Source organism: Halichoerus grypus, chromosome 12 (genome assembly GCF_964656455.1).
Source record: "Halichoerus grypus chromosome 12, mHalGry1.hap1.1, whole genome shotgun sequence".
NCBI classification, from domain to species: domain Eukaryota; kingdom Metazoa; phylum Chordata; class Mammalia; order Carnivora; family Phocidae; genus Halichoerus; species Halichoerus grypus.
In genome coordinates, this window is record NC_135723.1 from 4,020,079 (window position 1) to 4,037,407 (window position 17,329).

A 17,329-nucleotide genomic window follows, 5' to 3' on the forward strand; every position below is an offset into this window, starting at 1 on the left:
TGATGTTTAACAAGAAAGCCAAGACCATTCCATGGGTAAAGTACAGTTTTTTTAAACAAATGATTCTGGGAAACTGAATATCCACATGCAAGTGAGTGACACTGGACCCTCACCTTACACCATCTACAAAATCAATTCCCAGAGGCCCCACCACCACACTGGGGATTAGGTTTCAGCCTCTGAATTTTGGGGGGGATACAAACATTCAGTCTACAGCAATAAGTTTGGTGAACAGTATCCCAAAAAGCTCTGTATATTTTTCTAACTTTTCTGAAGTCTACTATTACATCAAAATAAAAAGTTCTAAAACTATCAAGCACCTAGATATAAACAGAAGTAAAATATTTGTAAGACCTCTGAGAACAATTATAATTGGGACACATTTAAATAAAGATGTAAAGGAAGACTTTTTTAAATGAAGATGCACAAACACATATCCATAAGCACACAGGCATGCACACACGCAAATTAATTAACTGGAAGATACAATATTGGTAGTGTGGCCACTCTCCCAAACAGATTTACAGGTTCAGTGAAGTCACAATCGAAATCCAATAGCCATTTTTGTAGAACTTGACAAAGTGACTGAAAAATTTAAGTGGAGAGGCATGGCCTCATAATGCACAAGGACTTGCCTTATCAGAAATCAAAACTCTTGAAGTTACACTAATTGGTGAAGAGATAGATCAGTATTACAATGAAAAAAGAGAGTGCTCAGAAACACATCTACCTACACAAATACAAGTGAGCACTGAGTAAGGCATGAACTTTTCAGTGAATGGGCCTGAGAAACTAGGCATTCTATATGAAACAAAACCAGACTGCAACTTTACATAATACAAAACAATCCAACGGAGAGAAGCCATACCACCTACTCTTGCTTAAATATGAGTCACACTTCATTCCTTCCGTCCTCCTCAAGCTTTTACAACCCATGAATAATTTTTTTTTTCTTGTGCCTCTTAAACATGCTAAATCTACCCACGTTCTCTATGGCCATGGCCAGTAGTGAGTTATTAAGCATGCTATGCTAAGTCTGGCCTTTGTATGAGTTTTCTCTCTGCCAGGAAAACTCAGTTCACAGATCTCTGCATGACCTGCTTCTTACCACACAGGGCTCAACCCAAGAGTCACTTTTTGAGTGAAGTCTTCCTTGAAATCCAATTAATGTAGGCTTTTAGTCCTCCGTCCAAACCCTACTTACTCTCCCTGATGGTCAGTCGCATTTGAACCCACAGCCTGGTGCATTTCCCACCCTTCTCTGCCCTGTTCTAGGTCTCTTAGAACTGACATCAACAGCCTCCATCACACACGGGTCCCTTCCCTTTGTGTCTGGCCAAAGAGAGGCTCCATTAGAGGACCACAGGGCAGGGCATCTGCTGCCCTCTTGCTCGCTGCGGGTTCTCTGGAGTTACTGCCTCGTCATATGCCCGCAGCCCGCACCGGGCAGCCCGTCTCCTGCACCGGCCCTTGCAAGCTCCTGCATCTTCTCATCCTTCCAGCCTGGGGATGGAAGAGGCTTCAGGGTGTTGCAGTCCCGGGCGCCTCAGCGTACCTCACTGGCGCCCTTCACCCAGCCCAAACCTCTGACAATGGCACTTTTATTAAATGCTATTCAAAATACTAGCAAGTAGGCCTCTGTTTTCCGTTTGGACCTGACTGATACACTAGAGCGTATCACATCACCTTGCTGAAAATTTTTACTGTGCCTATCGCCCCGTGCAATGATTTTATTCACTCCTCTGTTTGAGTTGTTTGACCTGATAAAGTTAAACAACAGAGAAGGAACTTTTTAGGTCAATCAACGTATCCCTAGGGCTTTACACTTAGTAATAAGTACCATATATATTTCTGGATTCTAACACATTTCTGGTTGGATAAAACATAAAATGATGCCATTATTGTAATAAAGGTATTTATGAGTTGCTGAAAGATAAGTAGGAATTGGCTCATCGAGGGTAGAGCAAGTTATGCTATGAAGCCAGGGTTTTATCACTGAAGGTTTTGAAGTGAAGAAATGAAGGGATTACATGTGGAGTTTAGAAGTACAACTGAGAGCAATGTGAGGTACGGACTGAAGAAGAGAAGAGGGATGGCAGTTAGGAGGAGAACGTAATTGTTCTAGGCACACACACAACATGGAATTCAAAGTAGATGATTATAACAGGAACAGAGACGAGGAAATAAATTTGGGAAAAAGACCCAAAGGAGTGTGTAGGGGAGCAGTGAGGGAGAAAGAAAGAAAGGAAAAGGGAGGAAAGCCATGTGGAGTGTTGTCTAGTTCACGAGCCTCGAGTGGGAGGGTGTGAGCCCCCGCAGCACGCAGTGACATGAGGGACCCAGGCCACGTATGGCTTTAAAATTCTGCTTTTTACTGTTTGGGAAGTGATGCTCAGAGTCCAATACAAGAAGTTCCAACAAGTCTGTAATTACACCTCTACTGTGAGAGAGGTTAAGATAGGGACTATTTTAATCTGAAATAAAATAACACACCAAAAAATATCCAAGTCAAACTGCTCACTTTTTAAAAAGTAGTAGTCACATTTCTGTAAATTTATATAAGGAAATAACAAAATATAAAAGCTGATTAAGTATAATTGTAAATCACCTTTAATACAGTAGTAAAAATAGGAAATAATCTAAAAGGTCAACATAAACAAAATGCTGAAACATAGTTTTTATTGTTAGCTGTTTTAAATAAATAAAACTAGTACGAAGACAGCAGATTAATACAGAACTATGTTTATAACTTAATGGTTAACAGAAAATAAGTCATAATAATTTCATTATTCCCACTAAACCACTACTAATAGCTCTATTAAAATTATAAATTTATGAAGACAAAGATCAAGTGACACTACACAGAAATGATAAGTTTGAATTATTAAAGAAAAAAAAACCCTTGTAAACTTTTTTTCTTCACAGTGCCTTTAACAATGCTGTTCAAGCTTTAGGGGAAAATTTAATATTTTCACATTTTATTATGAAATATAACCCATGGAGAGAAAAAACAAGACATAAATATACAATATGATGAACATTTGCATAGAAACCTGTCTAGAAACAGTGTAGGCCATAACACAGAAAACTGGCATTCCCCCAAAATTCCTCCTGTGCCCCTCCAATCACACTCCCTTCCGCCCCTCCAGAAGCCAACACTCTTCTGTCATGTGCTACTCATTTCCTTGGATTGCATTACAGTTTTAGCACTCATGAATAAATCTAAGAGGTTAGCTATGCCTCAATTACGTGGATTCTGTGGTGGTTCACTTCTTTCCGAGAAGCTGTGTTTATAAAACGTATCCGTATGATTATGATCCCCACTCATTCATTCACTGTCATTCCTGTAAAGCATTCCATTGTATGAACAGATCACTGTTTCTTCATGTGTTTTACCATTAATGGACATGTGGGTTGTCTCTGGTTTGGGGCTACTAGGAAATATGCAAAGATGAAATCTCCCTAAGAGTCAATGCTAGTCCCACAGTGTGTGCACCGCACATTTACTGCACGGCCAAGCTGTGTTCCAAAGTGGCTGGGTCTCCACTCAGGCAGGCAGGCTGTGGCTGGCTGCCCCCCGGGGGGGGGGGGGGGGGGGGCTCTGCACCCTTTTCAACACCTAGCTGGGTCATGACTGTTTATTTTCTGCCAATTTCACAGTTGTGCAGTAGGATCTCATTCTGTTTTTAATTTCCATTTCTCCAATTACAAAAAGTTTGAACATATTTTCACATATCCACTGATCATCCGGAATTACTCTTTTGTAAAGTACACTTGTTCAAATCTTTTCCCATTTTTAAAAATTGTTTTGGCTTTTTAAAAAAATGTTTTTTATAGGTTCTTTATATGTTCTGGGTACTAGTCTTTTGTTGGTTATATCCACTACAAATAATTTTCTCATTCTGTGGATTATCTTTTCTCTCTCTGCATTATCTTGATAAACAGAAGTACTTAATTTAGTAGAAAAAAATACCAGTCATTTTTTATTAAGGTTAATGATTTTTGTGTTTTGGGAAATGGTTTTTCTGATCCTAAAGACATGATGATATTTTCCCACATTATATTCTAAAATATTTACAGTTTTTCTTTATGTGTTTATGTCTATAACACATCTGGAGGTGATTTTTTTGACTGGGTCCAATTTCATTGTTTTTCTATATGGCTTGGCATTCCAGTATTACCTCTCTGACAATATTTGTTTTACATATTTAAAACCTATGTTATTTATTAAGTATTCACAAATTTAGTAATAATATATAATCTTCTTTCGTAGATTTATCCTTTTATCATCATGTAATGCCCTCTGTGTATATGGTGAGACTTCTTGCCTTCAATTGTGTTTGGTCAATATCAGCTTTTTTTAATCATTATTTTTCTTGGTTTTTGGATTTAAAATTAAAACAAAGGTTGAGGGTTTGCATGTCTGAGCAGAATAAATTTCAGAGTCTAAAAGATCTTATTAAAAACAACTCTACCTACCAAACAATTCACTTTCACTGCATAAAGTATAAAGCTACACAAGGACTTTATTACTAAAATCACCTCATTAATAAAATCATCTCAAGATGTTTAAATACTCTAACCTGTAACCTAATTATTTCTGACCACTCACACAGACACTGTATCACTATCAAAGAGCTCCTTGCTTGAGTCTTCCTGGGATTCCCAAAAGTTTGAATGTACAACAGCAAATCTTAAGTATAAAGAAAGCAACAGAAATTAACAATATTGCATAAACTATTACTGAACTATACATTCGATCCTCAAAATCCATGAAAAATAATGTTGCCCCAGTAGAAGGAAAGTTATCTTATCTAGGCACTGCCTTATCAATGCTACTATTCAAGCACTTCCCTGAGGTGTTACCATACAAACACGAACAGGCAAGCATTTTACCAGCTACTGCCACTCCCACGCTAACACTCAGGAATCTCTAACTTCCACATGCATCAGAATCACCTAGAAAGCTTGTGACAGATGTAGATGTCTGCTTCCCATACCTTGATTTATTTTTGAAAAAAATCTTTGGGTAATTTTGGTACACATCAGAGTTTTAAAACCACTGCCATAATTTTAAGAGGAAGAAAAAGAAGGTGACGTGGGATATTATGTCAAAAAATGTTATTTAACCTACAAGTGGTTTTTTTTTGAGGTGAAAAGAATAAAATGAAGATAAAAACCAAGACATGCAGAGTTTTACAGAAATAACAGAAACTACAGAAATTACCAGGAAATCATATTTCAGAATCTGTGTTTTAAAAAAATTCTATCAGAAAACAATATAATGCTCTAGCTGGTCTTTGGTTTTGTATTATCTTTACGATATAATTTATGAAATTATGAGACATCTATAATTCACAATTTAATTAGAATCTTCTTTTTCAGTGCCAAAATGATTGACAAAATCATGCATATAATAAGCAATACTAAATGTGAAATTAGAGAAGTATTTTACAGTGAAAATTAATTTAAAATGCTAAACAAATTAGAAATGAGGAAGAACACAGGTAGAAGTGTTAAGTCTCCACTAGTTTATCAGCAAGCAATCTTTACCTGTCATCTACAAGTAAAATTGCATGAGTAAAGTAAGACATCAGAAAGAGAAGAAAACACCCACTGCTCACTTCACTGACTGCTGAGAAAGTAAATAACCTTCTCTCATATAATGAACATTCATGTCCCAATCAATCTCCTTTGTTAAACATAAACTCGTAGTGTCTTCGTTCTGGAAATAAGTGGTTTTACGAAGTACCTCATGTGTTTTATTTGCTTCTTTCTAGTATTCCATTTTATACTCAAATGAAGTTCATTTAATATGTTAATTTTGTCTTGTAACTAGTGTTTTATACTGCCTTTCAGTTCAAAGAATGATTTACATGTCTTTTTGAGTAGTATGTGCTCTCTCAAAATTTTGGCGTGAAGGCCTTGTGTAATATAGACAAAAACCACCGTATATGATGGTCACACTAGACTGAGTTCTGTTCAAAAAGCAAGCTCAGTCTCGCTTCGTTTGTCTAACAGACGATAACAGCACAAAGGTAATTCTAAATTATTTACTGTATGATGGCATAAGATGAAATTTAGCAAATTTCTAGTTAATAAGTATATACCGAGCAATGATAATGACCCTATAAAATTCAAAAAATAAATTTATTTCTGTCCTCTACTCAAAGATATGACTCCTGCTGCCACACTGAAGTTGAGCTATTCCACTTTGCTCTCTAAGGCCCGCTAAGCCCACAGCTCTTCTGATACTACTCCTCTAGCCCAGGTTATGCAAAACTCTCCCAGAAACCTGATGCTCCTTCCAGCCCCAGCTTGGAGAGTAACTGCTACCCCTGCATCTTCAAAGTTCTACCTCAAGTCCAACATCACCTCGAAGGCGATATCTCAACCACACCCCCTGAGACCCAAGCCATCTGTAACTCCATTTCCTTAATATCATCTCCTTTTCACTCTCTTTCCTGTGGCTTATCAGACCTCTTGTTCCCTAACTGTTCCATGGATGCATCTCCCCTGTCTCTAAACTCTGTGGGCAGAGGCCATGTTTCTGGGAGAGCAAAATAGGAGGCAGAAAATATTTTTGAGAATTGTAAGTTTCATCACATACTCCCCATGGGGTCTGTTGTCAGGAGTAAAATAACTGCTTAATAACTTCATCAAACAGTACAATGCACAACAAACTGAATGTTACAATTACATGGTAAAATGAGAAAATCTGACAACTGTATTATTATCCAAAATTTTATAAATGCAAAAACATTTTAGTACTAAAATTTTTGTGCTTCTCAGAGATTGAACCCTATTATTTCACTTGAAAGAGGTATGCTTAACTATTTCAAAATTCTTGGAATTAATGAGATACAAACATTTAAACTTTTTTACTTTATCTTAGGTCTTTATTAAGTGAAAATATAAATTCATTTAATAGACAGCTAAACTACCAGGTTCTGGTTTCACTGTTTGGTTTTCCAGGCTTTCTTCATCATTATCTGTGCTCTGAAGTGATCTACATAATCACAGATCATCAAAATAGTTACAAAGCTGACCTGTGTAAGTGTTTTGTTTGTTTCATCTGTGTCATATTTCCTAAGTTTTCAAGTACATTTTGTCAAATTTCATATCCTTTAACAAAAAACTAAGTCAGAAAAAAAACCTAGAAGTAAAATCTAGCCAATTAAATAAAGCAAAGCAAAAGAATATTTAGTGCTCTATTATATGAAAAGGATTTTTTATAATTTAAGATTGTAGAAAGAGAGAAGAAAAAAACAATCAGAAGACTGAATGATAATGGTACTAATTTATTGATGTTGATATTAGAAAGCCCTTTAAAACTGAAGATTCGGGGGGGGGATGGGGTAGCCGGGTGATGGGTATTAAGGAGGGCAGGTGTTGTCACGAGCACTGGGTGTCATATGCAACTAATGAGTCACTGAACACTATACAGTGGCTAACTGAACATAATAAAAAAATAAAATAAAATAAAACTGAAGATTATTTGCCTTATTCAACTTTTGAAAACAGAAATTCAAAGACACTGAATCCATGAATTTACTCATCCTAAACAGCCTCAGAACTCTTCTATTATAAGGAAAAGACAGATGAAAGCCAGAGAGCGCCAGACCCCTTAGAGCTAGAATCAAAAGTCAGAAAAAACAACTGGTAATAAAACAATTCATATACTTAATTTACAAAAGGGTAAAACTATACCTAGTCTATACTATACAAATGTAAACTCATCAATAACTGATTCAAAACAATACATCATTAGGCTCCTGTTAGAGTGAGTAGCTCTAACTGACTCACACCTATCCTCTGCATTTCCTCCCAGAGATCTGCCTAACACTACAACCCCTTTACTGTAATATTAAATACAAAGGCTGAAATTAAGCCAGCTTTTTTTCTTTTAGATCTTCAGATTCACATAGTCTTTTCAAACACTGCTTTAAATAAGCTAGAGATGTATCTAAATGATAGTAAAAATAAATAATAGGCATTCACTTAGGTATCATGAAAAGAAGTGCATTTTCATAAATATAAACCATGAAATTACAGTTCATTACATACCACAGCATTCAGGACATTTTGGATGTTTCAGGATATTCATTCCATACCCTGGAAAGCAGCGATTAATCCAAACCATCTGGAGAGTACCTTCAATATAGTATATTTCAGGCAATGGCTCTGCACGTCTGCCTAGAACTTCTACTTGTTGATTAAAAAATCTCTCTATAAGATTTTTAGCCTAAAATTGAAATACAAGAAAATTATTATCAGAAATAAATGTAATTATAGAACAAATAACGGTGCTTATGTACTCAGAAGCAGTGAAAACAAATTTTTGAGGTCCTTACTTATTCTTATATTCAATGGATATAAAACATGTAAAATTAAAAGATGTCACCTATAAACATCAAATTTCCAAATGTACTTCAAATACAACACAAAGAAACCATTCAGATACATAACCAACATTTTGGTCCCTTTGGATTTTGATAATATATGGATGGGCATATGAGCAAAATCAAAATAGCTCTTTGAAATTAAACATACTCTAAGAAATGTACTCCATGTGCTTAAAAACACATATTTTAAGTAACTTTAAAAGCATATCCCTTAAAAAGGAATACCCTCCACTCTTTCCACAAAGAAAAATTAGGTTTAAAAACAAGAGGAAATGGGGCGCCTGGGTGGCTCAGTCATTAAGCGTCTGCCTTCGGCTCAAGTCATGATCCCAGGATCCTGGGATTGAGCCCCGCATCGGGCTCCCTGCTCAGCGGGAAGCCTGCTTCTCCCTCTCCCACTCCTCCTGCTTGTGTTCCCTCTCTTGCTGTCTCTCTCTGTCAAATAAAAAAAATCTTTAAAAAAAAATTAAAAATTAAAAAGATTTTAAAAAAAACAAGAGGAAATACAGCAAATGTTAAAATTTCCAGCTCTGTGCTCCCAAAATTAAATTTATAAAATAATTAAGGCATCATTCTGATCTAGAACTAATTACCTTTCTACTTGTAATAATTATTCTGGCTTGACTCCTAAAATTAACAAGAGGCTTATGATTTTCAGTGTTAAAGCATGAGGTAAGGCCACGAGTTCAAACCCTCTACAAGCCAGTTAGTTCTCCTCAATTTTACCGTTCTAACTTCTAATGCAGTGAGGAACATTAATGAATGGACTAATGCCGATCTGTAGCCACTAAAGATATACTTCAACTTACTGATTTCTTCAAATGTCTTGCAAATTACATTCCTTGCATGAAAATTGTAAGTAAATTATAAGTGCAAATGTTCTTCAATATATTGCATTTAAAGTAAATATACAACTCTTATTCTATTAGTCAATTACTCACCACCTTTTTATAGTTTAAATGGTTTGCTTTTGCTTTTGATTAATCTTGGTAAACTTGTTGGGATTTATTTGGACAAACACATAAATTTTGGTTAAGAAAGTACTTAAGAATTAATTTGATATAAATCTGCTCTCTAATTAACCATATTTAAATGCCAGGCCATAATTAAAAGTTTCAGGAGACACAATCATAATCACTTAGCTTCCAAATAAATAAATAAATAAATAAATCAAAGATGCTGGATATGGGAAAACCTGATAGGAACAAAAATGATCATATAAATCAGATTCCTGTTTTTTATTTTCCCTCTAAAGAGAATAAGGACAGATCTCTTGACAAAAATAAAAAGAAGGCAAAAAATTGCTAAATCATTCAATTTTTTATATTTAGTATGTTTATGGTTGACATGGGGTTAATTATTTGTACCAAAGGGTGAAACTGACAAATTCTCTGAGTTGGGTAAGAATTATGGATTTTAATGTAAAACATTTTTGACCAATTTGGATGATATAAGAACAAATCATAATTACAGAAACTCTCCATAAATTAATTATCTGGTCTAAGATATAAAGAATTAATCTGACTGAATAAACATCAGAGTTCCTGGCCCATGCTACTCCTCCCTTCACCACCCCCCAGAATACTTCAAAGAATGATTAAGTATCTATGGAAGGAATACATTCTACAACGACTGGTCATTAATCAGAGGACCGGAACAAGAAGCTATTACCATTTCAACAATGAGCAGCCTGTAAAATACATGAATTCTGTAAGTGACAGGTTGAATAGCTTATTTTAAATACCACAATCTGCTCCACTGACCATGCCAAGTTAGGTAATGAAGAAAGGTGACTGGAAGGGCTTTTATATTTGTCGCACATTTGTCCAACAAGCTTAGAAGGTGATAACTACTTAACATCACGGGAGTTCTACAACAGGCAACAGATATCATACGCTATGCAAGACCACAGTCCAATCAGAGCTCCACTATCCACTGGGGGAGAGCTAGTATCTACCAGGTAGGTGTTACAGATATTACACCCATAAGTTAGAGTCCTCTAGAAATCTTTAGTTAGCACCTATATTTGGAAATCTCTGGGGAAAGTAACTATGGTCATCAAATGGGGATGGAATTAAGAAACAAGGAGACAGAAGCTTAAAGGTATCTTGGATGAAATGGAAAGAACTGTGAGTTTGCATAGAAAAGACCAGTGATACTGGTGCTCAGGGAGCAAAAGAAAGAAAGGATATCACATCTCATAAGAGAAGGTCCCAAAGGAGAACTATAAAAAGTGATTGAACAGAAACATAAAGCTGTCATTCGCATGGTGGGAACACTGTAACGTGGATACTATACACACATGCCAGTGAACTGGGCACAGAACTATGAGATAAAGCTCGGTTTCTTTCTTCCTTTCCTTTTTTTCCTTTTTTTTTTTTTTTTTTTTTTGGATAAAGCTCAGTTTCAAAGCAGAACCAAAGGCAAGAGGAGGAAAATAAAAGCTTATGTAACAGTTTAAATTCTATGAAAGTTGGAATCCATTTCGGAGGTACATACTGAATCCTAGCACTTCAGAACAGGAAAATTTAACTTTGCACTGTGGGGATTACTTCAATCCTGAAGCAAAAGACAAAAGAGTCTACTCTTCACTCAGCAATGTCTCTGCAGTGGTAGTTGTTCCACAAGAATTAGAAAAACTAGAAAAACTAGGCTCTTAAGAAGGACTAAAGGCAAACTGTAATTTGTGTTTTGAAATTATTAGAGATTTAAACAGTTATATTAAAAAGTTTTAAAGTAGCATATTTCTAATTGAAAAAAGCAAGCCACAGGCAGTGGGAGTACGAAAAGGACATTTAAAAATACAGGAAAAGATTTCCATTTCCAACCATATGGTATAGTAGGTGTCCTGAAATATGCTCCTGCTACAAATCACCTCACTGAACATAAGAGGATAAAGACTTTGTGTCGCTGTATTTCAACAACGAGAGGGAATGAGAACAGAAAGGAAGACAGGAAGAGAGAGAGAGAGAGAGAGAAAGAGGGGCTAAAAACAAGAACTACAAATATAATCATAGCTAAATTCCTAATTCATTGCACACCAATCCTAGTATTCCAGAATGTTCTAATTTACCCCCCAGATAAGGGGGAAAAGCCTTAAATCTGTTAAAAACAAACAAACAAACAAAAAAACTCTAAGTAAAACAATGACCCAAGCAAAAAACTTCAGTCACAAAGGGGAAATCACAAGAAAGCCTCAATCAAAGCTGGGGAAGGAACGGGGCTGAGAGGGGAAGATGGAGTGGAGGGACGGGGAAAGCACAGACTCCTCTGTGAATTCCTACACAATAATTTGCTTTCAAGAGGGAGGAAGATGGTGCTTATTCCCACTGGCCTGACATCTAAGTGCACTGCTTTAGGGAGAAGAGAAAGGTGACCCTGAGGGTGGCTGTCGTGTCTCTGCAGGTGCACGGAAGGAGCACAACCATGAAATAGCTCTTTAGAGGGAGGCAGAGAAGCGGAGCTGGCACACAAAGCCCTGGCAGTCCAGGGCACTGCCCTAGGGAAAAGGACTGAGTTGCGTTTAACACTTGCTGTGGTTCTCAGCACCCCGCATGGCTCTATGGGATTGAGAGAAGGAATACAACTCTAAGACATTCCCCCACCCAGGAAAGAACTAGCAGAATTAAGCAAGTGCATCCACAGAGAAGGTTTGAGGGACTCCCCACCCTACCCTACAAAATCCCTACTCTAGCCATTCTCTCCTAAAGCAAGAGCATAAACACTGGAAGAAGTGACAATTTCTTTAAATGTGCAGACACCAATCAAGGCTACCAGGATCAAAAAGGAATCAGGGAAATATGACACCAGAAAAAAAACAAACAAAAAAAGCTCCAAAAGCAGACTAAAAGGATATAAATGTCTATGAATTGCCTAACAAAGAAGTCAAAATAATCTTAAAGAAGCTCCATAAGCTACAAGAAAACACAGACAGATAATCAACAAAATCAGGAAAATAATACATGAACAAAATGAAAAGTCCAACGAAGAGATAAAAACCATAAAAAAGGACCAAACAAATGTCTGGTATGAAGAATATAATGAATGAACTGAAAAATTCAGTAGAGAGCTTCAAAGGCAGACTCAATCAAGCAGAAAAAAGAATCTGTGAACTCAAAGACAGATCATTTGAAATTATCCTATCAGAGAAGAGAAAAGAAAAAAAGAGTAAAGAAAGCCTTACAGGTCTTACTGACGTCAACACATGCATTATGGAGGTCCCATAAGCAAGAGAAACACAAAGAAATAGAAAGCTAATTTAAAGAAGTAATACCAAAGAACTTCCTAAACTTGGGAAAAGAAACAGACATCCAGATTCATGAAGCTTAAAGAATCCCAAACGAGTTGCACAAAAGGGACTACCAAGGACACCAAGAAACCTTATAACTAAATTGTTAAAATTCACAAAGACTGAATTATGAAAGCAGCTGGAGAAAAGCAACCAATCAAACAAAGGGTACCCCCCTCCTTATGATACTATCAGTATATTTCTCAGTAGAAACCTTGCTGGCCAGAAAAGTGTGTAATAATTCACTTAAAGTGCAGAAAGAAAAAGAAACTACCAACCAAGAATACTATACCCATCAAAACTGCCCTTTAAAAATGAAGATTAAAAAAAAAAAAAAAAAAAAATGAAGGAGAGCTAAGAACTTTCCCCGGCAAACAAAAACTGAAGGAGTTTGATACCACCAGAAGTCCCAACATCTGTGAGACCACAGCCTTACAAAAAGTGTTAAAGAGAGTTCATCAAGATGAAATAAAAGGATGCTAAATAGCAACATTAAAAAAAATGAAAATACAGGGATGCCTGGGTGGTGCAGACAGTTAAGCATCTGACTCTTGGTTTTGGCTCAGGTTGTGATCTCAGGGTCATGGGATCAAGCCCCGCATAGGGCTCCGTGCTCAGTGCAGAGTGTGCTTAAAAATTCTCTCTCCCGGGCCACCTGGGTGGCTCAGTCATTAAGCGTCTGCCTTCGGCTCAGGTCATGATCCCAGGGTCCTGGGATAAAGCCCTGCATCGGGCTCCCTGCTCAGTGGGAAGCCAGCTTCTCCCTCTCCCACTCCCCCTGCTTGTGTTCCCTCTCTCACTATATCTCTCTGTCAAATAAATAAATAAAATCTTTAAAAAAAATTCTCTCTCCCTCTCCCTCCCCACTTCCCCCCCCATTCTCACCTGCTCACTCTCTCTCTAAAATAAATAAATCTTTAAAAAAAAATGGAAGTATAAATCTCACTTGTAAATGTAAATATATGTGCAAATACAAAATAATGTAACACTATAGGGGTGACACAGAAATCATTAATTAAAGCTAGTATAAAAGTTAAAGACATAAGTATTAACAATAAATGTAACCATAATGGATGCACACTATAAAAGATGTGAATTGTGAAATCAGTAACAAAGTGTGGGGGGGATATAAAAATGTAGATTTTTCATGTGCAGTTAAGTTATCCACTTAAAATAGACTGATAAATATAAGATTTATATATAAGCTTCATGATAACCACAAAGGAAATAGCTAAAGAAAGGAATCAAAACATACCAATACAAAAAAATCAGCAAATAACAAAGGAAGACAGCACCAGAGGAAGAGAGTAATAAACTACACAGCAGACAAAAATCAATTAACAAACTGGAAAGAGTAAGCCCTTACGTAACAATAATTACTTTAACTGTAAACAGATTACAGGCCCCTTGTCAAAAAACACAGAGCGGCTTAATGGATAAAACAAGACCCAACTCTATGCTGTGTACAAGAAAGTGACTTTAGATTTAAGGAAACTCACAGGCTGAAAGTGTAGGATGAAAAAAGATCTGCAGATGAAAACCAGAGCAAGGATGCTATACTTACATCTGGAAAAAATCACCTCGACACAGTAAAAAAAACTGTCATAAAAAACGAAAGTCATTATGTAATGATTAAAGAGTCAATTCAACAGAACAATATAATAATTATAAATATATCTGCATCAAACATAGAGTATATAAACATATAATGCAAACCCTGACAGAACTGAAGAAAAAAATGACATCAATATAATAATACTAGGACACTTTAATACTCCAATTTCAATAATGGATAGAATATTTAGACATAAAATCAGTAAGGAACCACCAGACTTGAACAACACTACACACCAAATGGACTTAACAGAAATACAGAACTTTCCACAAATAGTCATGTTTATAGACACATTATTCATAAGAGCCAAAAGGTGAAAAGTAACCCATTCTGTCTATCAATGGATGAATGGATAACAAAACTTGGCATTTACGTATATGGAATGTTATGCAGCCTTTTAAAAGGAAGAAAATTCTAAGACATGGTACAATATGAATGAACCTTGAGAACATTAAGTGAAATAAGCCAATTACAGAAAGACAATTACTATATGATTCCACTTATATGAGGTATGCAGAAGAATCAAACTCAAAGAAACAAAAAATTGAATGGTGGCTGCCAGACCTGGAGAATGAGGAAATGGAGAGTTAACATGCCCTACCCACAATGGTGGAACGAATTACATATGAAATGAGAAAGACTGTAAAATAATGTGAACAATGTTATCACCTATAATAACCTACATACAAAAAAAGCCACCCAACAAAAATACACTTCTTTTTTTTTCAAGTACTCAAACAATTACCAAGATAGACCATGTTCAGGACCTTCTAACATAGCTCACAAATTTAAAAGAATTGAAATCAATGACATCCTTTGGGTAAATACCCAGTAGTGTGATTGCTGAATCACAGGGTAGTTCTATTTTTAACTTTTTGAAGAACCTCCATATTGTTTTTCCAGAGTGGCTGCACCAGTTTGCATTCCCAACAACAGTTTAAGAGGGTCCCCTTTCTTCACATCCTTGCCAACACCTGTTGGTTCCTGTGTTGTTAATTTTGGCCATTCTGACAGGTGTGAGGTGATGATATCTCATTGTAGTTTTGATTTGCATTTTATTTGCATTTCCCTGTAATCTGTTGATTACAAAGATGTTGAGCATCTTTTCATGTGTCTTTTGCCATCTGTAGGTCTTCTTTTTTTTTTTTTTTTTTTTTTTAAGATTTTATTTATTTATTCGACAGAGAGAGAGACAGCGAGAGCAGGAACACAAGCAGGGGCAGAGGGAGAGGGACAAGCAGGCTCCCCGCTGAACGGAGAGCCCGATGCGGCTCTCTGGGACCCTGGGATCACGACCTGAGCTGAAGGCAGCCGCTTAACTGACTGAGCCACCCAGGCGCCCCCATCTGTAGGTCTTCTTTGGAAAAATGTCTATTCATGTCTTCTGCCCATTTTTTAACTAGCTTATTTGTCTTCTGGGTGTTGAGTTTTGTAAGTTTTTTTATATATTTTGGATACTAACTCTTTTTTTTTTTTTTTTTTAAATATTTTATTTATTTATTTGACAGAGAGAGACACAGTGAGAGAGGGAACACAAGAAGGGGGAGAGGGAGAGGGAGAAGCAGGCTTCCCGCTGAGCGGGGAGCCCGATGCGGGGCTCGATCCCAGGACCCTGGGATCATGACCGGAGCTGAAGGCAGACGCTTAACGACTGAGCCACCCAGGCGCCCCTTGGATACTAACTCTTTATGAGATATGTGATTTGCAAATATCTTCTCCCATTCTGTTTTAGTTTTGTTGGTGTTTTCTTCACTGTGCAGAAGCTTTTTATTTGATGAAGTCCCAATAGATCATTTTTTGCTTTGGTTTATCTTGCCTCAGGAGACATATCTAGTAAGAAGTTGCTATGGCCGATGTCAAAGAGGTTACTCTGCCTGTGTTGTCCTCTAGGATTTTAATGGTTTCCTGTCTCACATTTAGGTCTTTCATCCATTCTGAATTTATTTTTGTGTATTATGTGAGAAATTTCATTCTTTTGCAGGTTGCTGTCCAGTTTTCCCAACACCATTTATTGAAGGGACTGTCTTTTTCCATTGGATATTCTTTCCTGCTTTCTCAAGTATTAACTGACCATATAGTTGTAGGTCCATTTCTGGTTTTTCTATTCTGTTCCATTGATCTATGTGTCTGTTTTTAATGCCAGTACCACAGGTCTTGATCACTACAGCTTTGTAATGTACCTTGAAGTCTGGAATTGTGATGCCTCCAGCTTTGCTTTGCTTTGCTTTGGCTATTTGGAGTCTTTTGCAGTTCCATACAAATTTTAGGATTGTTTGTTCCAGCTCTGTAAAAAGTGCTGGTGGTATTCTGATAGGGATTGCATTAAATGTGTAGATTACTTTGAGTAATATAGATATCTTAACAATATTTGTTCTTCCAATCTATGAACATGGAATGTTTTTCCATTTATGTCATCTTCAATTTCTTTCATCCGTGTTTTCTCATCTTATTTTATTTAAATTCAAATAATTAAATATAGTGTATCATTAGTTTCAGATGTAGAGTTCAGTTATTCATCAATTGCATGTAACACCCAGTACTCATTACATCATATGCCCTCCTTAATGTCCATCACCCAGTTACTCCATCCCCCACCCACCACCCCTCCAGCAACCCTCAGTTTGTTTCCTAAGTTAAGATTCTCTTATGGTTTGTCTCTCTCTCAGATTTCCCTTATTTTTCTGATTTTCCCTATTCTTCCCCTTCCTTCCCCTATGATCCCGTTTTCTTAAATTCCACATATAAGTGAAACCATATAATTGTCTTTCTCTGATTAACTTATTTCGCTTAGCATAATACCCTCCAGTTCCACCCACATCACTGCAAATGGTAAGATTTCAGCCTTTTTGATGGCTGAGTAATATTCCTGTGTGTGTGTGTGTGTGTGTGTGTGTGTGTGTGTGTGTGTACACACATACCACATCTTCTTTATCCATTCATTTGTCGATGGTGGGCTCTTTCCAAGTTTGGCTATTGTGGACACTGCTGCTACAAACATTGGGGTGCAAGTGCCCTTTCGGA

General features: G+C 36.7%; 1 protein-coding gene across 6 annotated transcripts in view; it reads right to left on the reverse strand.

Annotated features, from left to right (window-relative positions):
• ZPBP (zona pellucida binding protein) overlaps positions 1–17,329 on the reverse strand; it is a 107,179-nt gene that overhangs the window by 29,121 nt on the left and 60,729 nt on the right. For 5 of the 6 annotated variants that reach the window (XR_013443048.1, XR_013443049.1, XM_036101811.2 and 2 more), the window contains one exon: positions 8,068–8,245. The exons of the other annotated variant lie outside the window; for it this stretch is intronic. Coding sequence is in view for 3 of the 5 variants with exons in the window: in XM_036101811.2 (XP_035957704.1) it covers positions 8,068–8,245 (178 nt within the window). In the remaining 2 variants the exon portion in view is untranslated. The remainder of the gene's footprint in view (positions 1–8,067; positions 8,246–17,329) is intronic. 6 annotated transcript variants of the gene reach the window in all.